This window comes from Chiloscyllium punctatum, chromosome 44, assembly GCF_047496795.1.
Source record: "Chiloscyllium punctatum isolate Juve2018m chromosome 44, sChiPun1.3, whole genome shotgun sequence".
Taxonomy (NCBI): domain Eukaryota; kingdom Metazoa; phylum Chordata; class Chondrichthyes; order Orectolobiformes; family Hemiscylliidae; genus Chiloscyllium; species Chiloscyllium punctatum.
Genome location: NC_092782.1, coordinates 59,867,112 through 59,889,022, shown reverse-complemented (window position 1 = coordinate 59,889,022; position 21,911 = coordinate 59,867,112). Strand labels below are relative to the sequence as shown.

At 44.8% G+C, this 21,911-nt stretch overlaps 1 protein-coding gene across 2 annotated transcripts in view; it reads right to left on the bottom strand.

The window, feature by feature from the left end:
- The window catches only part of camk1da (calcium/calmodulin-dependent protein kinase 1Da), a 433,544-nt gene extending 412,403 nt beyond the window's left edge, over positions 1–21,141 (bottom strand). Inside the window, exons 1-2 of one of the 2 annotated variants that reach the window (XM_072563034.1) lie at positions 20,966–21,047; positions 20,208–20,337 (exon numbers count right to left, since the gene is read on the bottom strand). Coding sequence is in view for 1 of the 2 variants with exons in the window: in XM_072563033.1 (XP_072419134.1) it covers positions 20,966–21,057 (92 nt within the window). In the remaining variant the exon portion in view is untranslated. Of the gene's footprint in view, positions 1–20,207; positions 20,338–20,965 lie in introns of both variants that reach the window. The other variant, XM_072563033.1, reaches the window with a different exon arrangement.
- Between the last annotated feature and the right edge of the window lie 770 nt (positions 21,142–21,911).

Here is a 21,911-nt window from a genome sequence, read left to right as displayed (position 1 = left end):
TATCCTGGGAGGATGTGCACTGCACTGCAGACAGGAAAGAGGCTGGGTTTCCTCTTGACAGTCTCACCATGGCGGGTTTGATGGTGAGAATGGGGAATGAATTGGATGGGAAATTGTCAAGAGGAAACCCACACAGCCTCAGAGAATGCTGAGAATTCTGACTCCACAGAATTCTAAAGTCTCTGGCCAGATGAAGTCAGACTTTGACTCTTCCACACTTCAACACAAAGCCCCACTCTGTGGCACGGGACAAGATTTGAAAAAAAAAGATAGGAACGGTATTGAAAAATGATGAGTTTTTGGACCAAGAATGGAAACATGGCAACAGCAACCAAACAGTGCCTGAAAGAAATTACAAGTCATCGAGGTAGGAATAGGCCATTCTGTCCATCAAATCCAGTCTACCACTCAATAAGACCACGGATAATCTGATAATCTTCAAGTCCACCTTTCTACCTTTTTTTTTTTACAAAGAGCCCTTGAATTCCTTTACTGATCAAAAATCTCTCTCAGCCTTGAATACGCTTAATGACCCAGCTTCAGCAGTCCTCTGTGGTAAGGAATTTCATAGATTCACTCCCCTCCGAGAAAAAAAAATTCCTCTTCATCTTTGACTGAAATGGAGGACCCCTCCAGTCCTAGATTGTCCCACAAGACGAAATAACCTTTGAACATCTACCCTGTCCAACTCCCCTGGGAATCTTGTATGTTTCAATGAGGTCACCTCTCATTCTTCTAAACTCCAACAAGCACAGGTCCAACCTACTCAACCTTTCTTTATAAGGTAGTCTCTCTGGATCTGGTTTTAGTCTAGTGAACATTCTCTGGACTGTCTCTGAAGCCAATGTTCCTTCCCTTTGATAAGGGGCTCAGACGGTCTACAATACTGGTAGTACTGTACTGTCTACAGTACTGGCCCAGTCACTGGTTGGGCCGAAGGGCCTGTTTCCACACTGTAGGGAATCTAATCTAATCTAATGGCCTGCCTGATTTTCTTGTATAGTTTTAGCAACAACTCCCTACTTATAAAACTCCATTCCCTTTGAAATGAAGGCCAACAGTTCACACCTTTAGATGATGATTTATTAGATGACATTACAGTGTGGAAACAGGCCCTTCGGCCCAACAAGTCCACACCGCCCCGCCGAACCGCAGCCCACCCATACCCCTACATTTATCCCTTATCTAACACTACAGGCAATTTAGCATGGCCAATTCACCTGACCTGCACATCTTTGGACTGTGGGAGGAAACCGGAGCACCCGGAGGAAACCCACGCAGACACGGGGAGAACGTGCAAACTCCACACAGTCAGTCGCCTGAGACGAGAATTGAACCCGGGTCTCTGGCGCTGTGAGGCAACAGTGCTAACCACTGTGCCACCGTGCCGCCCCTTCCTTATTAGGTGCTGAAATTGGATGCTGGCTTTTTGTGTTTCATGTATGAAGACACCAAAAACCCTCTGATCTGCAGCTTTCTGCAGTCCTTCCCCATTCAAGTAATAGTCAGCTCTTCTATTCTTCTGAAATAACCTCACATTTTCCCACATTATATTCCAGCTGCCATGTTTTTCCTCTACACACTTACCATATCTATAATCCCTCTGCTGACAACAGAGAAGGAATGACCTCGTGGTATTGTTGCTAGACTATTAATCCAGAGACCCAGGTAACATTCTGGGGACTCGGGTCTGAATCCAGCCAAGGCAGACGGTGGAATTTGAATTCAATGAAAATCTGGAATTCAGACTCAACTGATGACTATGAATCCTCTGTCAATTATTGGAAAAACCCACCTGGTTCATTGACGTCTTTTAAGGAGGTATGCTGCACATGTGACTCCAGACACCCAGGTGACTCTTAAACTGCCCTCTGGGTAATTAGGGATGGGCAATTAATGCTGGCCTAGACAACAATGCCCACATTCTAGGAGGAATTAATTTAAAAAGCAACTCTTTGTGTCATCTTCATTACTTGCCTTCCCAGCAGTTTTTATGTCATCCACAAACTTGGCAATAGCACCTTCACTTTGTCACCCAAGTCATCACAGAATCATAGAATCCCTAAAGTGTGGAAACAGGCAATTCAGCCCAACAAGGAGGGGCAGCACAATGGTTCAGTGGCTAGCATGTTGCCTCACAGCACCAGGGTCCCAGGTTTGATTCCAGCCTCAGGCAACTGTCTACGTGGAGTTTGCACGTTCTCCCCGTGTCTGCGTGGGTTTCCTCCAGGTGCTCTGGTTTCCTCCCACAGTCCAAAGATGTGCAGGTCAGAAGAACTGGCTATCCTAAATTGTCCATAGTGTTAGGTGTATTAGTCAGAGGGAAATGGGTCTGGGTGGGTTGCACTTTGGAGGATCGGTGTGGACTGGTTGGGCCGAAGGGCTGTTTCCAAACTGTAGGGAAGCTAATCTAATCTAAAGTCCACACCAACCATCCGAAAACTAATGCAATGAGACCCATTCACATATTACTCCACATTTACTCCTGACTAATGCACCTATCCTACACATCCCTGAGCACTATGGGCAATTTAGCATGGCCAATTCACCTTAACCTGCACATCTTTGGATTGTGGGAGGAAACTCGTGCAGATACGGGGAGAGTGCTGTGAGGCAGCAGTTCTAACTACTGAGCCACCGTGCTGCCCCAAAATCAATAACATACATTGTAAATAACTGTGACCCTCACATTGATTGTGTGGCAATCTACCTATCACAGTCTGCTGGCCCCTTAACCCAACACTCTGCCCTCTATTAGTTAGCCAGTCCTCTGTGCATGCTGATACACTACCTCCAGCTCCACGAGCTCTTGTCTTACCACATTGTCTCATATGCGAAGGCTGATCAAAAGCTTTTTGAAACTCCAAAATATACTACATCTAATGTTTCCCCTCTAACTACCCTGCATATTCCCTCCTCAAAGGACTCTAATAAATTTGACAAATTAACATCTTGTGTGGAATTCTTTCTCAAAATGAGGAACAGAGCATTGTGTCCAAAACATTCATAAAACAAAACAAGGCAACAGTCAGGCCACAGCTGGATTAATGTGAACCATTCTGGGTCCCCGACCTAAGGATAGATACACTGGTTTTGGAGGGAATCCAGAGAAGATTCTCTCAGCTGATACATTTCTAAAATAGTCTCTTCAGGTAGGAGTCAACCTTCCTTGGGTCACCTTCTGAACTAATTCGAAGGAGGCCAGTATCCCATCAAGTCACCCTTTATTTACATAAATTCATAAGATCTAGAGCAGAATTCGGCCGTTCAGCCCATCGAGTCGGCTCTGCCATTCAAACATAGCTGATAGGCTCCTCACCCCCATTTTCCTGCCTTCTCCCTATAACCCTTCAACCCATTACCAATTAAAAATCTGTTTAACTCTTCCTTAAATGTATTCACTGTTCCAGCATCCAACACACTTTGGGATAGCGAATTCCACAGATTCACAACCTTTTTGTTAAAGTCCCTGATGGACTCGACCTGTCAACCTCTCTTGGTTCGTCCCAGAGATCGTACTCTGTGGCAGTCTGGAATATAAAACTCTTACAGACAGTTTAGTTTAAATTATTACCTTTATTTACCAATGGCATCAATACACACCATAACATTGATACCTACAGGCCAGGCTTGAGCGAAGGTTCTAAAACCTTTAGCAGAGTAGCAGCGACAGCTCTTACCTCTAAGAGCTCTCTCAGGCTATTCTCCTTATTGCTGTAAACAAGCTGTCTTTACACAGGATTTGGTATTAAACCTACAAAAGCTCCACATGCCCTTAATCAGATAAGCAGCAATAAAATGGCAAAAGTTTACAGAGGAAGAGAAACGCATTGACAGGTCTGAGGACACTTGACTAGCTAAGCTACATGCACGTCAAAATGGGAAACCCTGATCCAGCCAGGCCATACGGCCAATTGCTTTGGCTAGATAACCTTCCCTTTTAACAGGTACATCATAACGAGGGACTAGTCTAAACTGTGTGGAAAAGGTCATGAGGTAACCTCACTCAGCTAGCATGTCCAGTTATCATTGTCCTACAAAATGGCTTTTTCTTTTAAAATCATCTTAGATTCCCAGAATGCAAATTAAATCCATAACCTTCCTGGATCTCGAGCTCCTGGGAACAACACAAACATTCAATCCATGACAAGCCAGTATTCACTCAGATCAGACCATAATGAGTTAATCTTTCCACCAGCTTCCATCCTGTCTCCCTCTCTCTCTCTCTGTGTCCCTTGAACCCTTCAGTCAGTGAATGTAATTTACAGAAGAACATTTTCTCTCTCACGCACACATGAACATCTTCCAACTTCCTTACTATCTCAGTTTCAGCCTTCATGTTTTCTGAGTATGTAAGGGTAATGAGACATTCACATTCCAGAACAGTCAAGATGAGGGAGCTGAGCTTCATAAATTCAAATCTGCTCAGTGTGGTGTATAGGGAAATGTATCAGGATTGTTCTATTATGTGCATGTTCCACTCAGCTTATTAAATTACAAGTTCTTTTCCTACTGAGTGTGAGCCTTCGACATAACCAGAATTTTTAGTTATTCAACATGGTACTGTGAAATATGCACGCCTCCAGCCCCTGGGGCGAGAAGGAAGTACTGCCACACATTCCACAAGTGAACAAATGTTATCACCTTATTTACACCGATCCACTGACGCTAAGAACAGATGTCCCCAATTCTTCTGAACAAATGGGCCCCCTCACCCCCATGGTCAAGCACTTTCCTGCGTTTCCTTAGTGGAGGTGTAACATGTAAGGCTACAAGCTGTCTCACTTTGGGAGAAGGAGTTTCTCTTCAACTCTGGTTTAAATTTGCTGCCCCTTATCTTAAGGCTATGACCTTTCATCCTAGGAAGCCCCCCAAGAGGAAGCATCCACCCCACCTCAATGTGATCCACACCTTTTATCATCTTGAATACCTCATTATGATCTCCCCTCATTCTTCTAAATTCCAGAGAGTAGAGGCCTAAAGTTATGTTATAAAATTTTAAGTAATTTATGAGTTGATGATCTCCTCTTCAGCACATGGGCTCTGACCAGCCAGGCTCAGAGCCAGTCCCTAGAATCAGGGGAATCTCTATATCTCCTGTTTATGTCTGTCAGCCAGGGCTCCCTGCTTGGGTCAGGTTAACAACTCCAATCAGGGAAATCATAATCAATGAGATCCAGCAAGCCCTGACTCCAATCATTCCATCTTCACTTCCTGTTTTCATTTCAAATGCCCATGCTGAATTGGCAATGATGCCAACAGGAACCCAGTGCAGAGATGATATTGGTTTACTTTGTAACTCTGACAAAATAGATGGCATGAATGCCAAATACTCAGCACTGTTCCTAGGCAACTTGTGGTGAAGGGTCTGAAACAGATGCTTTAAAAGAACATTTCTCCATCATGAAAATTTAACTAATTTCAGAAGAGACAACTCCATGTGAAGTACATGAGTTTAAAAAAAACAAATCGAGCAATCTGAGAGAAATGTAATCGAATACCTTGATTGAGTGTTGAGCTGACAGTGTTCCAAGTGAATGGCTGTTATCAAGAAAATCAAACTGCTGCGTTCAGCAGAATGTAAAATGTAGATGCTACATGAAAAATTGACATTTTACATCCAGTAAGATTATTTACACCTTTTGCACTGACTAGTGGGAATGTTATAAAATTTTAGATAATTTATGAATTGATGATCTCCTATTGAGGTAATCTTGATGATTCCTCAATTTTTAATCCTTCAGACACTGTGTGCTATTTCAATGATTATAAGCAGCAACATGTCCCATTCTGCTCCCAGTTATAATTTTATTAACTCAGTTGTCGACTTCTGCGTGGGTAAATGGAGATCACACAAACAGAAGTACTGCAGATATTAAAATATAAGTTGACCTTTGAAGTCTCAAAAAAACGCCTTCAAAAACCACAGGTTGTGGGTGTGGGCACCGTCATTTCGAAATGTCATCAGCTTCCAATGCAAAGAGAATGGCTGATTTTAAAAGTCTCACGTACCTTTGCAACACAACCCATCTCGCCTGTTGAGTCCCTAACACTAAGCATCATTCAGTAAACATGTGGGAGAAAAATTAAAGCTGACCACTAATGCGAGTATAGCATGGTGTGGTTGGAAAGAAGGTCAACATATTCACAAATGTGTGCAAATCCTGACATTATGGGGCAGCAAAATGGGGTTGTCTTACAAATCGGGCTAACGTATTTGCTGTGATTTACTGTAGTGATTTTATACGTGAGGCAGAGTTCATAAGGCACTGATAGACTACAAATATCAATTTGAAGATACTTGCAGTGACACAAAGCCAGCTAATCTGATCAAACTTGCATTGTTCTTTGGCCAAGGATAGATGGTGTGCATTCACAGCAGCTATATAACATCAGAACTCTTCCTCCACAACTATCAATGTCAGTCACCTTTCAACTTCAGGAGAAATGTTGCAAATTTTGCATTGCATTAATTATACAAGTGCATTGCCAAAGGGGTTGAAGAGTCCTCTGAAGTTGGTACCTTCCTTAAGTAGAGCAAAGCAGAATACTGCAGATGCTAAAAAACAGAGATGTAAACAGAAAATGCTGGAAATCCTCAGCAGGTCTGAAAACTTACAGAATTAATGTTTCTGATCAATGACCACTCATTGGAACAGATCTGATGGAAGGTTATTGTCCTGAAATATTGATTTAGATTCCAATAGCTTCATTGAGGAAACCATAGCCACCCAATCCGCATTAAAGTGCAAAGTTACTTTACATCATTCAAAGCATGTGGTTCAAAAGTCCAGCAACAGCAGCAAGCCATTAATCAAGCTCAGTGATTAAGGCCAAGCCTTTGATCTCTGGATTAGCCTAACGTTGCCTTTCAAGCTTTACTCACATATTTGATCTTCGATCGTTTTCAAGAGTTTCAGGCCTTGGCTGAGAACAGAAATACGGAATTCTCCATGTGAACAACATCCTGAGCAAGCAAAATCCTGCCACCTCAACTTTGCACACGGGAGGGGTCACAGGTCAGTCGCACAGGGAGGAAGGAGAAAGAGCTGCATGTATGTTTCACTTTTCACAACTGCAAGATATCCCAAACTGCAACACCTAGCTATCTGTGAAGTGAAGTCACTGTTGCAGGATTTACTGAGGGCGAAATCGTGCCAGAAATTGGCAGGGTGGCATTTCCAGCAAGTTTCACAATGAGCCTCTCCCGACATGCACTAGTGTGGTTTCTTGTGATATCATAAGATAGAGCAGCAGAATTAGGCCATTCAGCCCATCGAGTCTGCTCCACCATTCAATCATGGCTGACATGTTTCTTATTCCTATTCTCCTGCCTTTTCCCTGTAACCCTGGATCCCCTTACTAATCAAGGGCCGACCTATCTATGTCTTAACCACACTCAATGAGAAGGGTCGTCCCTTCTCTCTGACGCTGTGCCCTCAGGTCCTAGTCTCTCCTGTCAGTAGAAACATCTTCAGCAGGTCCAGTCTATTCAGGCCTCTCAGTATTCTGTGAGTTTCAATCAGATTTCCCCCTCATCCTTCTAAACTCCATCAAGTACAGACCCAAAGTCGTCAACCTCTCCTCATATGACAAGCTCCTCATCCCCAGGATCATTCTTGTAAGTTGGATCTTCTCCAAGGCCAGCACATCCTTCCTTAGATACCGGGCCTAAAACTGCTCACAATATTCCCAATGTGGTCTGACCAGAGCCTTATATAGTTTCTGCAGTATCTCTGTCCTTGTATTCTAGCCCCCTCAAAATGCGTGATAACATTGCATTTGTGGTCCTCAGTGCAAACTGAACCTGCATGTTAACTGGAAGAGAATCCTGAACTAGGACTCAAGTTCCTTCGTGCTTCAGATTTCTGAAGTCTTCCCCCATTTCAAAAATAGTCGACACCTCTATTCTTCCTACCAAAGTGCACAACTTCATTTTCCCACATTGTATCCCATTTGCCACTTCTTTATCCACTCTCCACTACCTGGGCCTCTACTGAACTTTGTGTTATCTTCAAACTCAGCAAAAATACCCTCAGTTCTTTTGTCCAGATCGTTAATGTACAATGTGAATAGTTGTGACCCGAACACTGACCCCTGCGGAACTCCAATAGTCATCAGCTCTCATCCTGAAAAAGACCACCTTCTGCCAGTCAGCCAATCCTCTCTCCATGCCAGTACCTTTGCCCCAACACCAACGGCCCTTATCTTATTCAGAAGCCTCCTGTGCAGCACTTTGTCAAAGGCCTTCTGGAAATCCAAGTAGATTACATCCGCTGGCTCTCCTTTGTCTAACTTGCTTGTTACCTCCTCAAAGAATTCTAACAGGTTTGTCAGGCATGACCTCCCCTTGACATAGCAGTGTTGTCCCTGCCCTATTTTACTGTACATTTTCAAATACGCTGCAATCTCATCCTTAATAATGGGCTCTAAAATCTTACCAATGATCAAGGTCAGGGCTAACCAGCCTGTGGTTTCCTGTCTTCAGTCTCCCTCCCTTCTTCGCATGCTCACCCCTTGAGCATTGTAGCGCATTGCTAAGGCACCGTGATCTTTCTCTCCCATACTCACGTCATTCAGCCTCCGGGGAGATTCGACCCTGAATCTCCCCTGACACCAGCTTGAAGCTAATCACCTGTGGGCTATACACTTGCCTCGCAGTTCAGCCACGCACCCGTGTGGACTCAGTTTGTTTCCTCATTAGTTGGGTTCTGTATGTAATATTCAGCTGGGGCTGCTGCTGCAGGACCCTGACTGTGGTTCTCAAGGCCACTGGGTCCAGGAAGATGCAGATGGAACTGAAGAAGATTCGATCATCTGCACTGACTCTGAACCAGCACCAGGAGATTGAGAGTTTTGGGTGAGAGGGTCTGGACAACATCTGGCTATCATCTCCTCCCTCAGTCTGTGTGTCTGGTTTCACGCCTCTTCCCATATCACCTTGATGATCAGGGTCTAACAATCAATCACTTGTCAGTGATTGATTAACTCGGAGAGTTAACTTATTTAACACAGTAAAGCACATTATAAGTTATGAAGCAGGCATTCACACAGGTAGAAGGTACAAAGCATTAAATACATGCTGGGTTTCTTCAGAGTTCTGGATATATTGGGAAATAGACTGGAAAATATCGAGGGATCTGGAGGAAAGTACGAAGACATGGGAAATGAAAATCAGCAACCCAATAAGCCAATCTGTGGACAGTCAGGTTGAGCTTAAAGAGGGTCAGAGCTGTGGTGGCACAATGATCCTATGGCTTTAAGAGGCATACTTTCTCCTGGATATTTTAATGAAGGGAGGTTGAGACCAAGCAGTCAGCTCAATACTGAAGAGTAAACAGCTTGAGAGGCCTGGGCTTTTTGTAAGCAAAACACATTTTAATTATAGTTTAAATACAGACAAAATAAAAAGAAAAGACTTGGCTTAACTGTAACCCTTATCAAAACACTTAACAAAATAATATATATTAACTCCTACTAATTAACTGATCCGATATAGTAACATCCCTTAAACACACCCTTGGCAAAGGTAAATTCAGTAAAATAGATTGTCTCACATGTAATTCTAGCAGCAGGAAGAGGACCCCAGCTTTTAGCTGTAACTGAAAGAGGAATAAGAGATTCCAAATCCAGCTTCAAGATCCATGCACCAATAAGCTAACAATAAAAATCCTGGTTCTGTGGGAGCTTGACCCCACCATTCAGGCTGCTTCTATTGTTCTAACTTTAAAAAAATAATTTCAGCATGTACATTTACACAGGTTCAACTATAAGTATTGGAAAGCCAAATGGCGGGATCTGTATAAATGTAAGCTTTTGAGTACATTTGGTTGGTTATTCTATTTAAGATGAAATGTACAAAACAGATACAGGAAATGCACATGAATTTGTGATGGATACATTTGAATTAATCATGGTAAACATTTGAATTAATCATGCTGGCTGGTCAGAGTCCGTGCACAGTGCACACATAAATAAAGGCCAACACAGAGGCCAACATGCCGTCACCAAGTCACCCTTTATTTACATGTGCACAGTACATGGGCTCTGACCAGCCAGCTCAAAGTCAGTCCTTAGACTGAGGAGACCGTCAGAATCTCCTGTTTATATCTGTCAGCCAGAGCTCCCTGATTATCCCAGGTAAACAATGCCAATCAAGGGTCTCATAGTCAAGGAGATCCTCCTGGTCCTTGTTCCAATCATGACAATGTCACACAGAGGTTACAGGCGAGCTACTGCGAAGTGTGAGATTGGCTTGAGACAGACAACAGGGGCACCACCACAAAAAACGGACCTGCCAGCTGAAGTTTGACTGATAAATGACATTCCGCTCTCCCATATCAACTACAGGACTGAGTAGTTTTAGAACTTTGTAACACCTTTATGCTTCTGTTCTTCACCCGCACCAATCAACCCCACCGCCCTGTGGCCCAACATTTCAACTCCCCCTCCCACTCTGCGGAGGACATGCAGGTCCTGGGCCTCCTCCATTGTCACTCCCTCACCGCCCGATGCCTGGAGGAAGCACGCCTCATCTTCTGCCTTGGAACACTTCAACCCCAGGGCATCAATGTGGACTTCACCAGTTTCCTCATTTCCTCTCCCCCCACCTTACCCCAATTCCAACCTTCCAGCTCAGCACCATCCTCATGACCTGTCCTACCTGCCAATCTTCCTTCCCACCTATCCACTCCACCCTCCTCTCCGACCTATCACCTTTATTCCCACCTCCATCCACCTATTGTACTCTTAGCTACCTTCTCCCCAGCCCCAGCCCCTCCCATTTATCTCTCCACCTTGGAGGCTCCCAACCTTATTCCTGATGAAGGGCCTTTGCCCGAAACGTCAATTTTCCTGCTCTTCAGATGCTGCCTGACCTGTTGTGCTTTTTCAGCACTCTAATCTTGTCTCTGATCTCCAGCATCTGCAGTCCTCACTTTCACCCTCTGGGTTACTAGCCCAATACCATCACCACCATTGTAGTTGCTATGGTCCTCTCGAATAATAATGTTCTCATCAGCCATATTCATGCTGTTTGTGACTCACATGAAAGTTTGCAACACACCTCACACTTCAACACAATACAGGAAAGTTGATCGATTCGGTGGATAGGTGGATTCATGAAATGATTGAGCATAGTAAAGCAAGCACATTGGGTAGCACTGTGGCTCAGTGGTTAGCACTGCTGCCTCACAGCACCAGGGATATGGGTTCAATTCCACCCTCAGGTGACTGTCTGTGTGGAGTTTGCACATACATCCCCATGTCTGCGTAGGTTTGCTCTGGGTGCTCCAGTTTCCTCCCACAATCCAAAGAAGTGCAGATTAAGTGGACTAGGCATGGGAAATATTGAATAACGAGGGTAGGGGACTGGGTGGAATGCTCTTTGGCAGGTTTGCGCAGACTCCTCCTGCACTGTTGGGATTCTAGTATTCACAAAGGCAGGTGGAATCCTAAAATCACACAGCTGATCACTTCACAGAGTGCCAATAACTCTCAATGTACTCTACATCAAAGGTTAGGCATTAACAAAACAAAAAAGTACAGCACAGGAACCAGGCCTTTCTAAACTGAAAATCTTTTGCCTGTGCTGCCCATATCTCTCTATTCCTTGCCTATTCATGTATCTGTCAAGAGGACTCTTAAATGTTGCTATTGTATCTGCCTCTACCAGCTCCTCTGGCAGTGCATTCCATGCACTAACCACCCTCTGCATAAAATACATGTCTCTCACACCTCCTTTAAACTAACCCCTTTTTACCTTAAACCCATGAAAGTAAATTATCTGGTCAAGCAGGAGCTTGCTGTCTGTAGTTGGCTACTGTTTTTCCTACATTTTCAAGAGTGACTACATTTTATTGTCTGCAAAGTACTTTGAAATATCCTGTGGTCATGGAAATAGCGATAACATGCAAATAATTTTATTAATAGAACTTGATTTTTTTAAATTTAGTGATCGACCTAAACAGACCCAGTGATGCTGCCAGATTCTGAGGAAGTTGGGGTTACAGCAGTAAAGTGACTGTACTCTTCTTATTCCTTATCTAAGCTACTACAGAGGAACCTTGTCAACAGCATAATAACATTACTCTAGCCTAAAGTCGAAAAGAAGAGAGTGACTGCTTACAACTGCAACCTGATATCTTTCTGACTCAGTCTTACTCTTGGTCTGCCAAGTGGTAACTCCCTCACTCTTCCTGGAGATAGCGTGATGGTATCTTTCTCTTACAGGCACCTGCAGGGACAGGTGAGACATTTGTTTAACTTCCCATCTGAAAGACGGTACCTCCAACAGTTCAGCACTCCATCAGTACTGCACTGGGAAGTCAGCCTGGAGTAGGAACTGAACCTGGAACCTTCTAACTCCCCACAGCTGAAACAAGGTGCAGCACAGAAGTGAGAATCCAAGAATAAACAGTACCAGGCTGAGCAAAATATTCAGATCTGCAACAGCCTTCTCTCTTGGCAATTATAAACCATTGTGGACAGTATTGACAGAAAGCATCTCTAAGGTGCTCTCAACTGAAGATGATTTTGGGAAATACTGAGTTTGGAAATCTCCTAAAATCAGATACTTCTAGAAACACAGATTCCTTGATATCAATATCGTGTGAACATGTAGTCTTGTAGATAATTATGATGATGCCTGAATATTGCAAACAAAAACCACACACAATGTCAATGTTAAAAGGCATCCCATAACAGATGATAGACAGGCAGTAAGGATGATGAAATGAAGAAATGGTATTACCGTAATCAGCCTGGATTTATGAGAACAAAATCTTGCACAACTAATTCTGTGGAGTTTTCCAAGGAAACAGATCTTTACAGAAAGTGGGAATTGACTGGATGTGCTATACAGCATTTGGATTTTCGCGAGGCTTTTCATATAATGCAACCAGGCACTGAGCTGACAAGGTGATAAATAGAAGGAAATCTAAATTGAAGGTTGACAAAATCGAAGAAAGGTGAAGGGTGGTTGTCAATGCAGCTTTGGTCAACAAAGCAGGAATCACCAGCAGAATCTACAATGCTCAGTAGTTCCATTAGCTGGGATCATCTGAACTAGTTTTCAGACAAGAACAAGTTCAGGGTGATTTCAAAGGAATGCACAAGAGTGCAAAGCAAACAGAAAGATCTGAAAGGGGTGAGGGGGGTTTGAAGAGTACCAGACTATATACAGAGTGGACAAGCACAAGGTAATGTGAGCAGTGAGACAGAATGACGAATAAGGTTTCAAAGTACAGCTCATAACACAGGAGAGGCTTGTTTAGTTTAGATTAGATTAGATTAGATTAGATTAGATTAGATTAGATTACTTACAGTGTGGAAACAGGCCCTTCGGCCCAACAAGTCCACACCGCCCCGCCGAAGCGTAACCCACCCATACCCCTACATCTACATCTACCCCTTACCTAACACTATGGGCAATTTAGCATGGCCAATTCACCTGACCTGCACATCTTTGGACTGTGGGAGGAAACCGGAGCACCCGGAGGAAACCCACGCAGACACGGGGAGAATGTGCAAACTCCACACAGTCAGTCGCCTGAGGCGGGAATTGAACCCGGGTCTCTGGCGCTGTGAGGCAGCAGTGCTAACCACTGTTGTTGTTGAATAGTCCAGTTAAAGCAACTGTGCACCACGTAACAACGGAACATTAATTTGCTGATCAGATTTTAACATGATCATGAACATACACATAGCACTGGTAAGACTACACTCTGGCTATCATAATTAAACACAGAATTAGGCAACCAGCTAACGGCATTTGAACCAAGCAGAATGATGAGGGAAAACCGAAAAAACTGCAGATGCTGTATATCAGCAACAAAAACAGAAGTTGCTGGGAAAGCTCAGCAGGTCTGGCAGCATCTGCGGAGAGAAATCAGAGTTAACGTTTCAGATTGAGCGACCCTTCCTCGGAACAGAGATGCATCCAGAACTGCTGAGCTTTTACAACAATTTCTGTTGTTGTTGAAGAACGATTAAGAGTTGATCAATGTTTATTCTGTAGAAAACTCAGGGAGATATTGTTCAAGCATTAAAGTATCAAATTGCCCAGAGATACATTAACTATATAGTGATAACACATCTGAGTTGCCACAGACGATGGCAGCGGGGTTTGTGAAAAGGAAAACTCCACAAACATCTGCCCTTCACCATGGTACAGAGAACAGGGAAGTAGTGGAGGGAATCTTTCAGGAAATAAGCTGAAACAGAATGGTGGGAAAAGCTTACAGGAAACTTGGATAGGTTTTTGAAGAAGGGTGTAAGTTTTTGGCACAGTCTAGTACTTGTTGGCGTACACATATGCTCACAACCCAATAATAGGGGATGATCTCACCTAACCTTGAGACCAATGAGTTCAGACTGTCCAATATTTTAAACTCCCTCAGCGAGAGTGAGACTTGCAATATGGCTGACTCTTCAGTGCCCTCTGAAATAAAAAAGGCACTCAGTTAGGGATATGCAAAAATGACTGCCTTGCCAATGATCCCTGCAGTCCGTGAATGAGAAAAAGAAAATGTTTCTGACTCCGTGGCAAGAGGGTGACTGATGGCACCACAGTCAATGGGTATAAACCATTGCACTAAACAAAATGATGGGCCAAAGGGTCTCTTCTGTGCTGTATGATTTGATGGTTCTACAACTGGAAATGAACACTGTACAATGTAAACAATATCATCAACCTGAACAAGGAGACAGGGCCCAAATTCCCATCTCATCTGAAAGACCTCCAATATTATCAGAGCCGAGAGTGTGGTGCTGGAAAAGCACAGCAGGTCAGGCAGCATCCGAGGAGCAGGATTGAAGGGCTTTTGCCTGAAATGGCGACTCTCCTGCTCCTCAGATGCTGCCTGACCTGCTGTGCTTTTCCAGCACCACAGTCTTGACTCTGATCTCCAGCATCTGCAGTCCTCGTTTTCTCCAATATTATCAGACTCATCCAAGAGGGTGCTAAAGGGACAGTATAGATGATGTACTCAGAAACTCCAGTGGAGCTTGATCCTGAGTTTTAGCAATGGTGCCACATCACATTTTCAAGTATCGTTCAATAATGCTTTTATTTAATTATCACATTTTGCTATAATATTTTGGTACTTTCTTCGACAATGCTCCAAGTAAATGATAATATCTGTTAGTTCCCAATACGTGTTGCAAGGTCAACGGTTGACAGCAATTTAATTAATAAATCATGTCCCCACTTGAAACAACAGAGACTTATGACATGGAATTGCAAAACATTTTAAACTCTGCAGCCTTTGGTCAACTAGTTGGAAAATTAACTCTTAGCCTCTGACTCCTTTAAAACAGGCTTAATGAACAATTTAATTTGCAACAAGATTTTTGTTTCATCATCAACAGACAGCATGCAAAATTCTGATATATGTAGGAAGTGGCAGAATAGTGTCCTTTGGCATAAATAAGATGGAGATTACTCATTGTATCATTGGCTGTACTGACTTCTAGAGAACAATTTTTAATCAAAAGAGCTATTTCCAGCCACAATGCTGCAGATGATAATTATTACACATTCTCATGGCATCAAACAAGTTGCAATAACTAATACATAAATATGATTGATCACAAATGCAGTTTGTATTTTTTCCATGTCACGTCCCTGAATTCATGCCTGCTTTAAAATAATCCATCCCAATATTTGTTTGTTTTCTTGATATGTAACTGTACAGAACCAATCTGTGTTAGTGACTATGCATATACACAAAGATACTTTTTATGAATAAAGCATATTTTTAAAATTAAAAAAGTTTTGTCATGGATTTGAAAGTTTTTCAAAACAATAAAAAGATTCTGCTCTTTGGAGCTTGATCTTGCAAACAAATGTCGACTTTATCCCAGCATTCCGGTGCTATTCCAGTGTTTCACTTTGTAAAATTTAAGTCAATAAATTGCCCATAGTGTCCAGGGATATGCAGGCTAGCTGGTTGAGCCAGGAGAAATGCAGGGATAGGGTAGGGAGGGAGTCCAATTAGGATGCTCTTGGGAGGGTCGCTTGTGGACTCAATGGGCTGAATGGCCTTATTCCACACTGTAGGGATTCTATAAAAAGGCTTCGGCAAGATGGAAATTGTTGAGTTTATATTCCTGATTACTGTTAATTACAGACACAAAAAAGGTATGTTGATTTTTGCGCAGAGAGGCACAAGCCAATGTCAGAAGGAAATGGTGTGATTACCCATTGGCTGGTGTGTACTAGTGTGATATTCAGTGGCAACAGGTGCCAATACCAACAAACAACACACAACAAATAGATAGACTGAGGTTATGGCAAAATGTGATTCTCACAGACATCAACAGAGGTGCACTGAAGCCACTCCATCCCTAACAAATACACCTGCTGCATGTCCAGCATCTTACATACACTGAAGGGTGCCAACGCCAAAAATCTCAGGTTCAATCCCTTACCAAAGGGATTCCTGAAGAAGGGCTTATGCCCGAAACATTGATTCTCCTGCTCCTCAGGTGCTGCCTGACCTGCTGTGCTTTTCCAGAACCACTCTAATCTTGTCTCTGATCTCCAGCATCTGCAGTCCTCACTTTCTCCTAGTTGATCTTAACCTAATGCAAATCCTCTTGCAAGGATGCCTACCTTGAACAGGTTCTCCTCCTCCCTCTACAAGGATCTCAGTGAGTCCCTCTCTTGTTGCACTCCCCAGATCATCTCCTCTGCCCTGAAGCTCTTCAGCCACGTCCTGAGACAAACTCGCTACCACAGCCACATCTCTTTCCTCAGCACCTGCCTACGGAACCGACTGACCCCGCACGGACTCCGGACTACATTCAAACCAACACAATTTGGACCCAACCAGGACAACCTGTACCTGCAACAAATCCGAAGCCTCCAACTACAGACCTCACTCCGGATCCTCTGCTCCACGCTTCAAGCCATGCGCCGCCACCTATACTCCCTGCAGTCAGCCCTACCACAGTTCAGGAAAACACTCTCCCAGACCTGCAAAGGACCTTTGCTGTTAAATTCCTGAAGAAGGGCTTAAGCCTGAAACGTCGATTCTCCTGCTCCTCGGATGCTGCCTGGCCTGCTGTGTTTTTCCAGCAACACATTTTTCAACTCTGGTCTCCAGCATCTGCAGTCCTCACTTTCTCCTAGTCAATTCCTTACCAACCCTGAACCTGTCAAGTCAGCCGATACAACAGACCCTCCAGGGTGGCACAGGGAGGGGGTTGGCAGTTAATATTTCTGCAGGGAATCGGTATCCTAATCTCCGATTTGGAAAGGGCTTGTTTGTGAATTTCTGGTGAGGCGATGACAAGTGTTGGCCTACGATCCATCTGAAAGAGCCTCTGACCTGCTCTAGGAGAAAGTGAGGACTGCAGATGCTGGAGATCAGAGCTGAAAACTGTGTTGCTGGAAAAGCGCAGCAGGTCAGGCAGCATCCAAGATGCTGATGTTTCAGGCATAAGCCCTTCTTCAGGAATGAGGAGGGTGTGCCAAGCAGGCTAAGATACAAGGTAGGGAGGAGGGACTTGGGGGAGGAACGTTGGGAATGTGATAGATGGAAGGAGGTTAAGGTGAGGGTGATAGGCCGGAGAGGGGGTGGGGGCGGAGAGGTCGGGAAGAAGATTGCAGGTCAAGAGGGCGGTGCTGAATCCGAGGGTTGGGACTAAGAAAAGGTGGGGGGAGGGGAAATGAGGAAGCTGGAGAAATCTGCATTCACCCCTTGTGGTTGGAGGGTTCCTAGGCAGAAGATGAGGCGCTCTTCCTCTAGGCGTCGTGTTGCCATGGTCTGGCGATGGAGGAGGCCAAGGACCTGCATGTCCTCGGTGGAGTGGGAGGGGGAATTAAAGGATTCAGCCACGGGGCGGTTGGGTTGGTTACATCTGCTACATCAATCGTAGCAACACTGGCACCACCCCCCCCCCTTTTCCTCCGCTACATCGATGACTGTATCGGCGCTACCTAGTGCTCCCATGAGGAGGTTGAACAGTTTATCCACTTTACCAACACCTTCCACCCCGACCTCAAATTTACCTGGACCATCTCAGAGTCCTCCCTCCCCTTCCTAGACCTCTCCATTTTTATCTCAGGAGACCGACTCAACCCGGACATTTACTATAAACCGACCAACTCCCACAGCTACCTAGATTACACCTCCTCCCACCCTGCCCCCTGTAAAAACGCCATCCCATATTCCCAATTCCTTCGCCTCCGCCGCATCTGCTCCCAGGAGGGTCAATTCCAATACCGTAGAACCCAGATGGCCTCCTTCTTCAAGGACCGCAATTTCCCCCCAGACGTGATCGACGATGCTCTCCACCGCATCTCCTCCACTTCCTGCTCCTCCACCCTTGAACCTCACCCCTCCAATCACCACCAGGACAGAACCCCACTGGTCCTCACCTACCACCCCACCAACCTCCATATACATCGTATCATCCTTCATCATTTCCGCCACCTCTAAACAGACCCCACCACCAAGGATATATTTCCCTCCCCTCCCCTATCAGTGTTCTGGAAAGACCACTCCCTCCGTGACTCCCTTGTCAGGTCCACACCCCCCACCAACCCAACCTCCACTCCCGGCACCTTCTCCTGCAACCGCAAGAAATGCAAAACTTGCGCCCATACCTCCCCCCTCACTTCCCTCCAAGGCCCCAAGGGATCCTTCCATATCCGTCACAAATTCACCTGCACCTCCACACACATCATTTATTGCATCGTTGCACCCGATGTGGCCTCCTATACATTGGGGAGACAGGCCGCCTACTTGCGGAACGTTTCAGGGAACACCTCTGGGACACCCACACCAACTAACCCAACCGCCCCGTGACTGAACACTTTAACTCAGCCTCCCACTCCGCCAAGGACATGCAGGTCCTTGGCCGCCTCCATCGCCAGACCATGGCAACACGACACCTGGAGGAAGAGCGCCTCATCTTCCGCCTAGGAACCCTCCAACCACAAGGGGTGAACTCAGATTTCTCCAGCTTTCTCATTTCCCCTCCCCCCACCTGATCTCAGTCCCAACCCTCGGACTCAGCACTGCCTTCTTGACCTGCAATCATCTTCCCGACCTCTCCGCCCCCACCCCCACTCCGGCCTATCACCCTCACCTTAACCTCCTTCCACCTATCGTATTCCCAACGTTCCTCCCCCAAGTCCCTCCTCCCTACCTTTTATCTTAGCCTGCTTGGCACACCCTCCTCATTCCTGAAGAAGGGCTTATGCCCAAAACATTGATTCTCCTGCATCTTGGATGCTGCCTGACCTGCTGCGCTTTTCCAGCAACACATTTTTCAGCTCTGACCTGCTCTGTCCACACAAAGATTAAATTAAAATCACTTGGAGAATGAACAAGAAAGCAGCCAGTATCCTGAGGGTGCTGTACCTTGATGGGAAGTGTTGCTTTTACACAGAGACAAAATCGCAAGGGAAAAAAAAACAGAAGATTATATTTACTTTATGCAAATTTAATCTCAAGAGACATTCCAGTGAGCAATCAAGCCTAAACCATTGTCCTAATTATCAAATCAATGTGTTTGTATGGATTTGCTCTAAAAACATAATTATGGGTTTTGCCAGGAACTGTGTTGGGCAATGAAGCTTACAAGTTAACAAGAGAAGCGTTTGTTTTCTTAAAAATAAAAGATTTCATCTTTAAACCTCAGTGAAAAATGAATTTTCAGACATGAAAATGTCCAAACTACAGGGATATATTTGTTTTATACACTAACGTTTGAGGTGTCACTCAGCAGGAGGCGGAATCTGACCTGCACTTTTCCAAAATGTTGTACTCTTTATCCAACTGTGTGTGTGATTATGACCCTGAGCACTGTACACGATGAGCAGGCTCCCTGCATAAAGGCAGTCTCTCTGATGTACACGTGTCCGGAGAGTTAGAGACACAAGCTGACATTTTCTACACAAAACCCATAAGGGCAAGTTGAGGTCAATACTGGAGGGCTACCGGACAAAACAGCAGAGTTTTGGATAATTAAAGAGTCCATCTGAGTTAGCCTTTCTCTAAATCTATCCTGATGATCACTCCAGGATGTCAGCTTCAAAACAGCATTCCCAGTTTCAACTTTGGGACCAGGAGATTTGTTCCAGGATCCCACAGAATATTCAAGCTGTTCGTTTCAGCCATTATACATTAAACGTCCAGTGTCCCGCTTAAGAAAACAAATCAAGTCATTTAACAGGACAAACAATTTCAAAGCACCTGGTGAGCTGTTCTGTTCTGTGGCGAGGTAGTGTCAGCTGATGCAAAACTTGCAACTCAAGTCGACTGATAGAGATCTTAAGTCACTTTTCCTGTGTCTGTTTACTGTATTCACGATAGGCAGCATGGTCTAATCAACACAAATGTAACAAGCTCATTGACATAACCTTTCAAATTTGTTACACCTCTTTGTTGCCAACATTACCCTGCGAACATGACTTGCTTATTAATCACCAAACTGTTCTGGCGGTTGTCTCTGTGTTTTTTCATGTGGGCTGTAAGATTAAGATTATAGCTCTCGTTTGCAGCTTCAAACGCACATGAAGGATAAAGATTTCTCAGCAATGGATCATAGATATGAACCGCTTCTTCTGCAGTGAAACCTGCAAACATCCAAAAGCGAGATTTATACATATTCTGTCCAGCAACTGTGTCCCAGTGCAGAGCACTCCAGAATACAATCCCATATTTAACTGGTACAATCCTAAATCGCAACAACCACAATAAACAAAATTAAGGCAAACTTTATAAATACACATATATATATATATAAAACACAAATTATTTCTCAAGGACAAACACCGAGGCATAACTCGCCAGAGTCTAGTGAAGCTGATATTAAGCACGTTTTCATTCACTACATATATAAAACAAAACTGAAATGTCACACATTCTCTCTCCAAAAGCTGCATTTAAAATGCCTGATGTATTTCCCTCCGCTGCTGCTAACTCCCTGCTCTGCAGGGAGCGGTACTTACGTCCCCAGGACTTCTTTAAATTCGAAAATGTTCTTAATGTCGTCCGCTTGCTTTTTCCAGGAAAGGCGGCTCTTTTCACATTCCCGAGCCATTGCAACCCACCCCCGGCCCTAGCTCCTTCTCTGACCCCCTCCCCAATACACAGCTCAGAAACTCAGAAAGAGGAAGTCTGGGGCTTGTCTTTTAATCCGCCTCCCCCCCCCCCCCCAACCCTCCTTTTTTTTGTGTGTGGTGTTGCTTGCAGACACCACTTCCTGATGGGGGAAGGATGTGACTGTGGAATAACAGCCAGCGCTGCCTTATCTCCCTTTCTGTAGTGGGCTCTTGCTCTGCCCTTTCTTCAAGTGGAGCAGGGCATCTGTCTGCTCGGAGCCTGGAACTGCAGAAGGGAGGGGAAGGGGAAGGGCAAGGGGAGGGGGGGGGGGTGAAAAGAGACGGCGAGGAGGTGCCTGGGCTGAGCCAGCCGGGGAGTGGCTAATACTGGGGCTTGGGGGACCAGGCAGTGGTCCTGTCTGACAGCCCACACTGTGACTGAGGGAGACACATTCACAGAGAGAGAGAGAGACGGAGTGACTGACGCTAAATCGCACTGCAGCAAAGCACAGATCTCTCTCTCTCTCTTCCCTCCCTCCCCACTCAATGCTACACCTCACAGGCTCACACACACACCGAAGGAGCTAACAAGTGCTCTCTCTCTCTCTCTCTCAATCTCCCTCCAAACCCCTTCCTTTAGCCCCATCTCCCTCTCAGGGTCCACCCACAGCAGACCTTCCAGCTTTGGTTTTTAAAATTTAAACGGGACTGTTAGCAGGAATGCAGAATCACACAGCACTCCACAGGCCCTTCAGCCCATCGGATTCTGCCAACAGTCCCTGCCCACTCCCAAGGTCCTGGGGGGGGGGGGCATGAATGTTAGAACATTTGAAATGCTCATTGTGAGGTCACC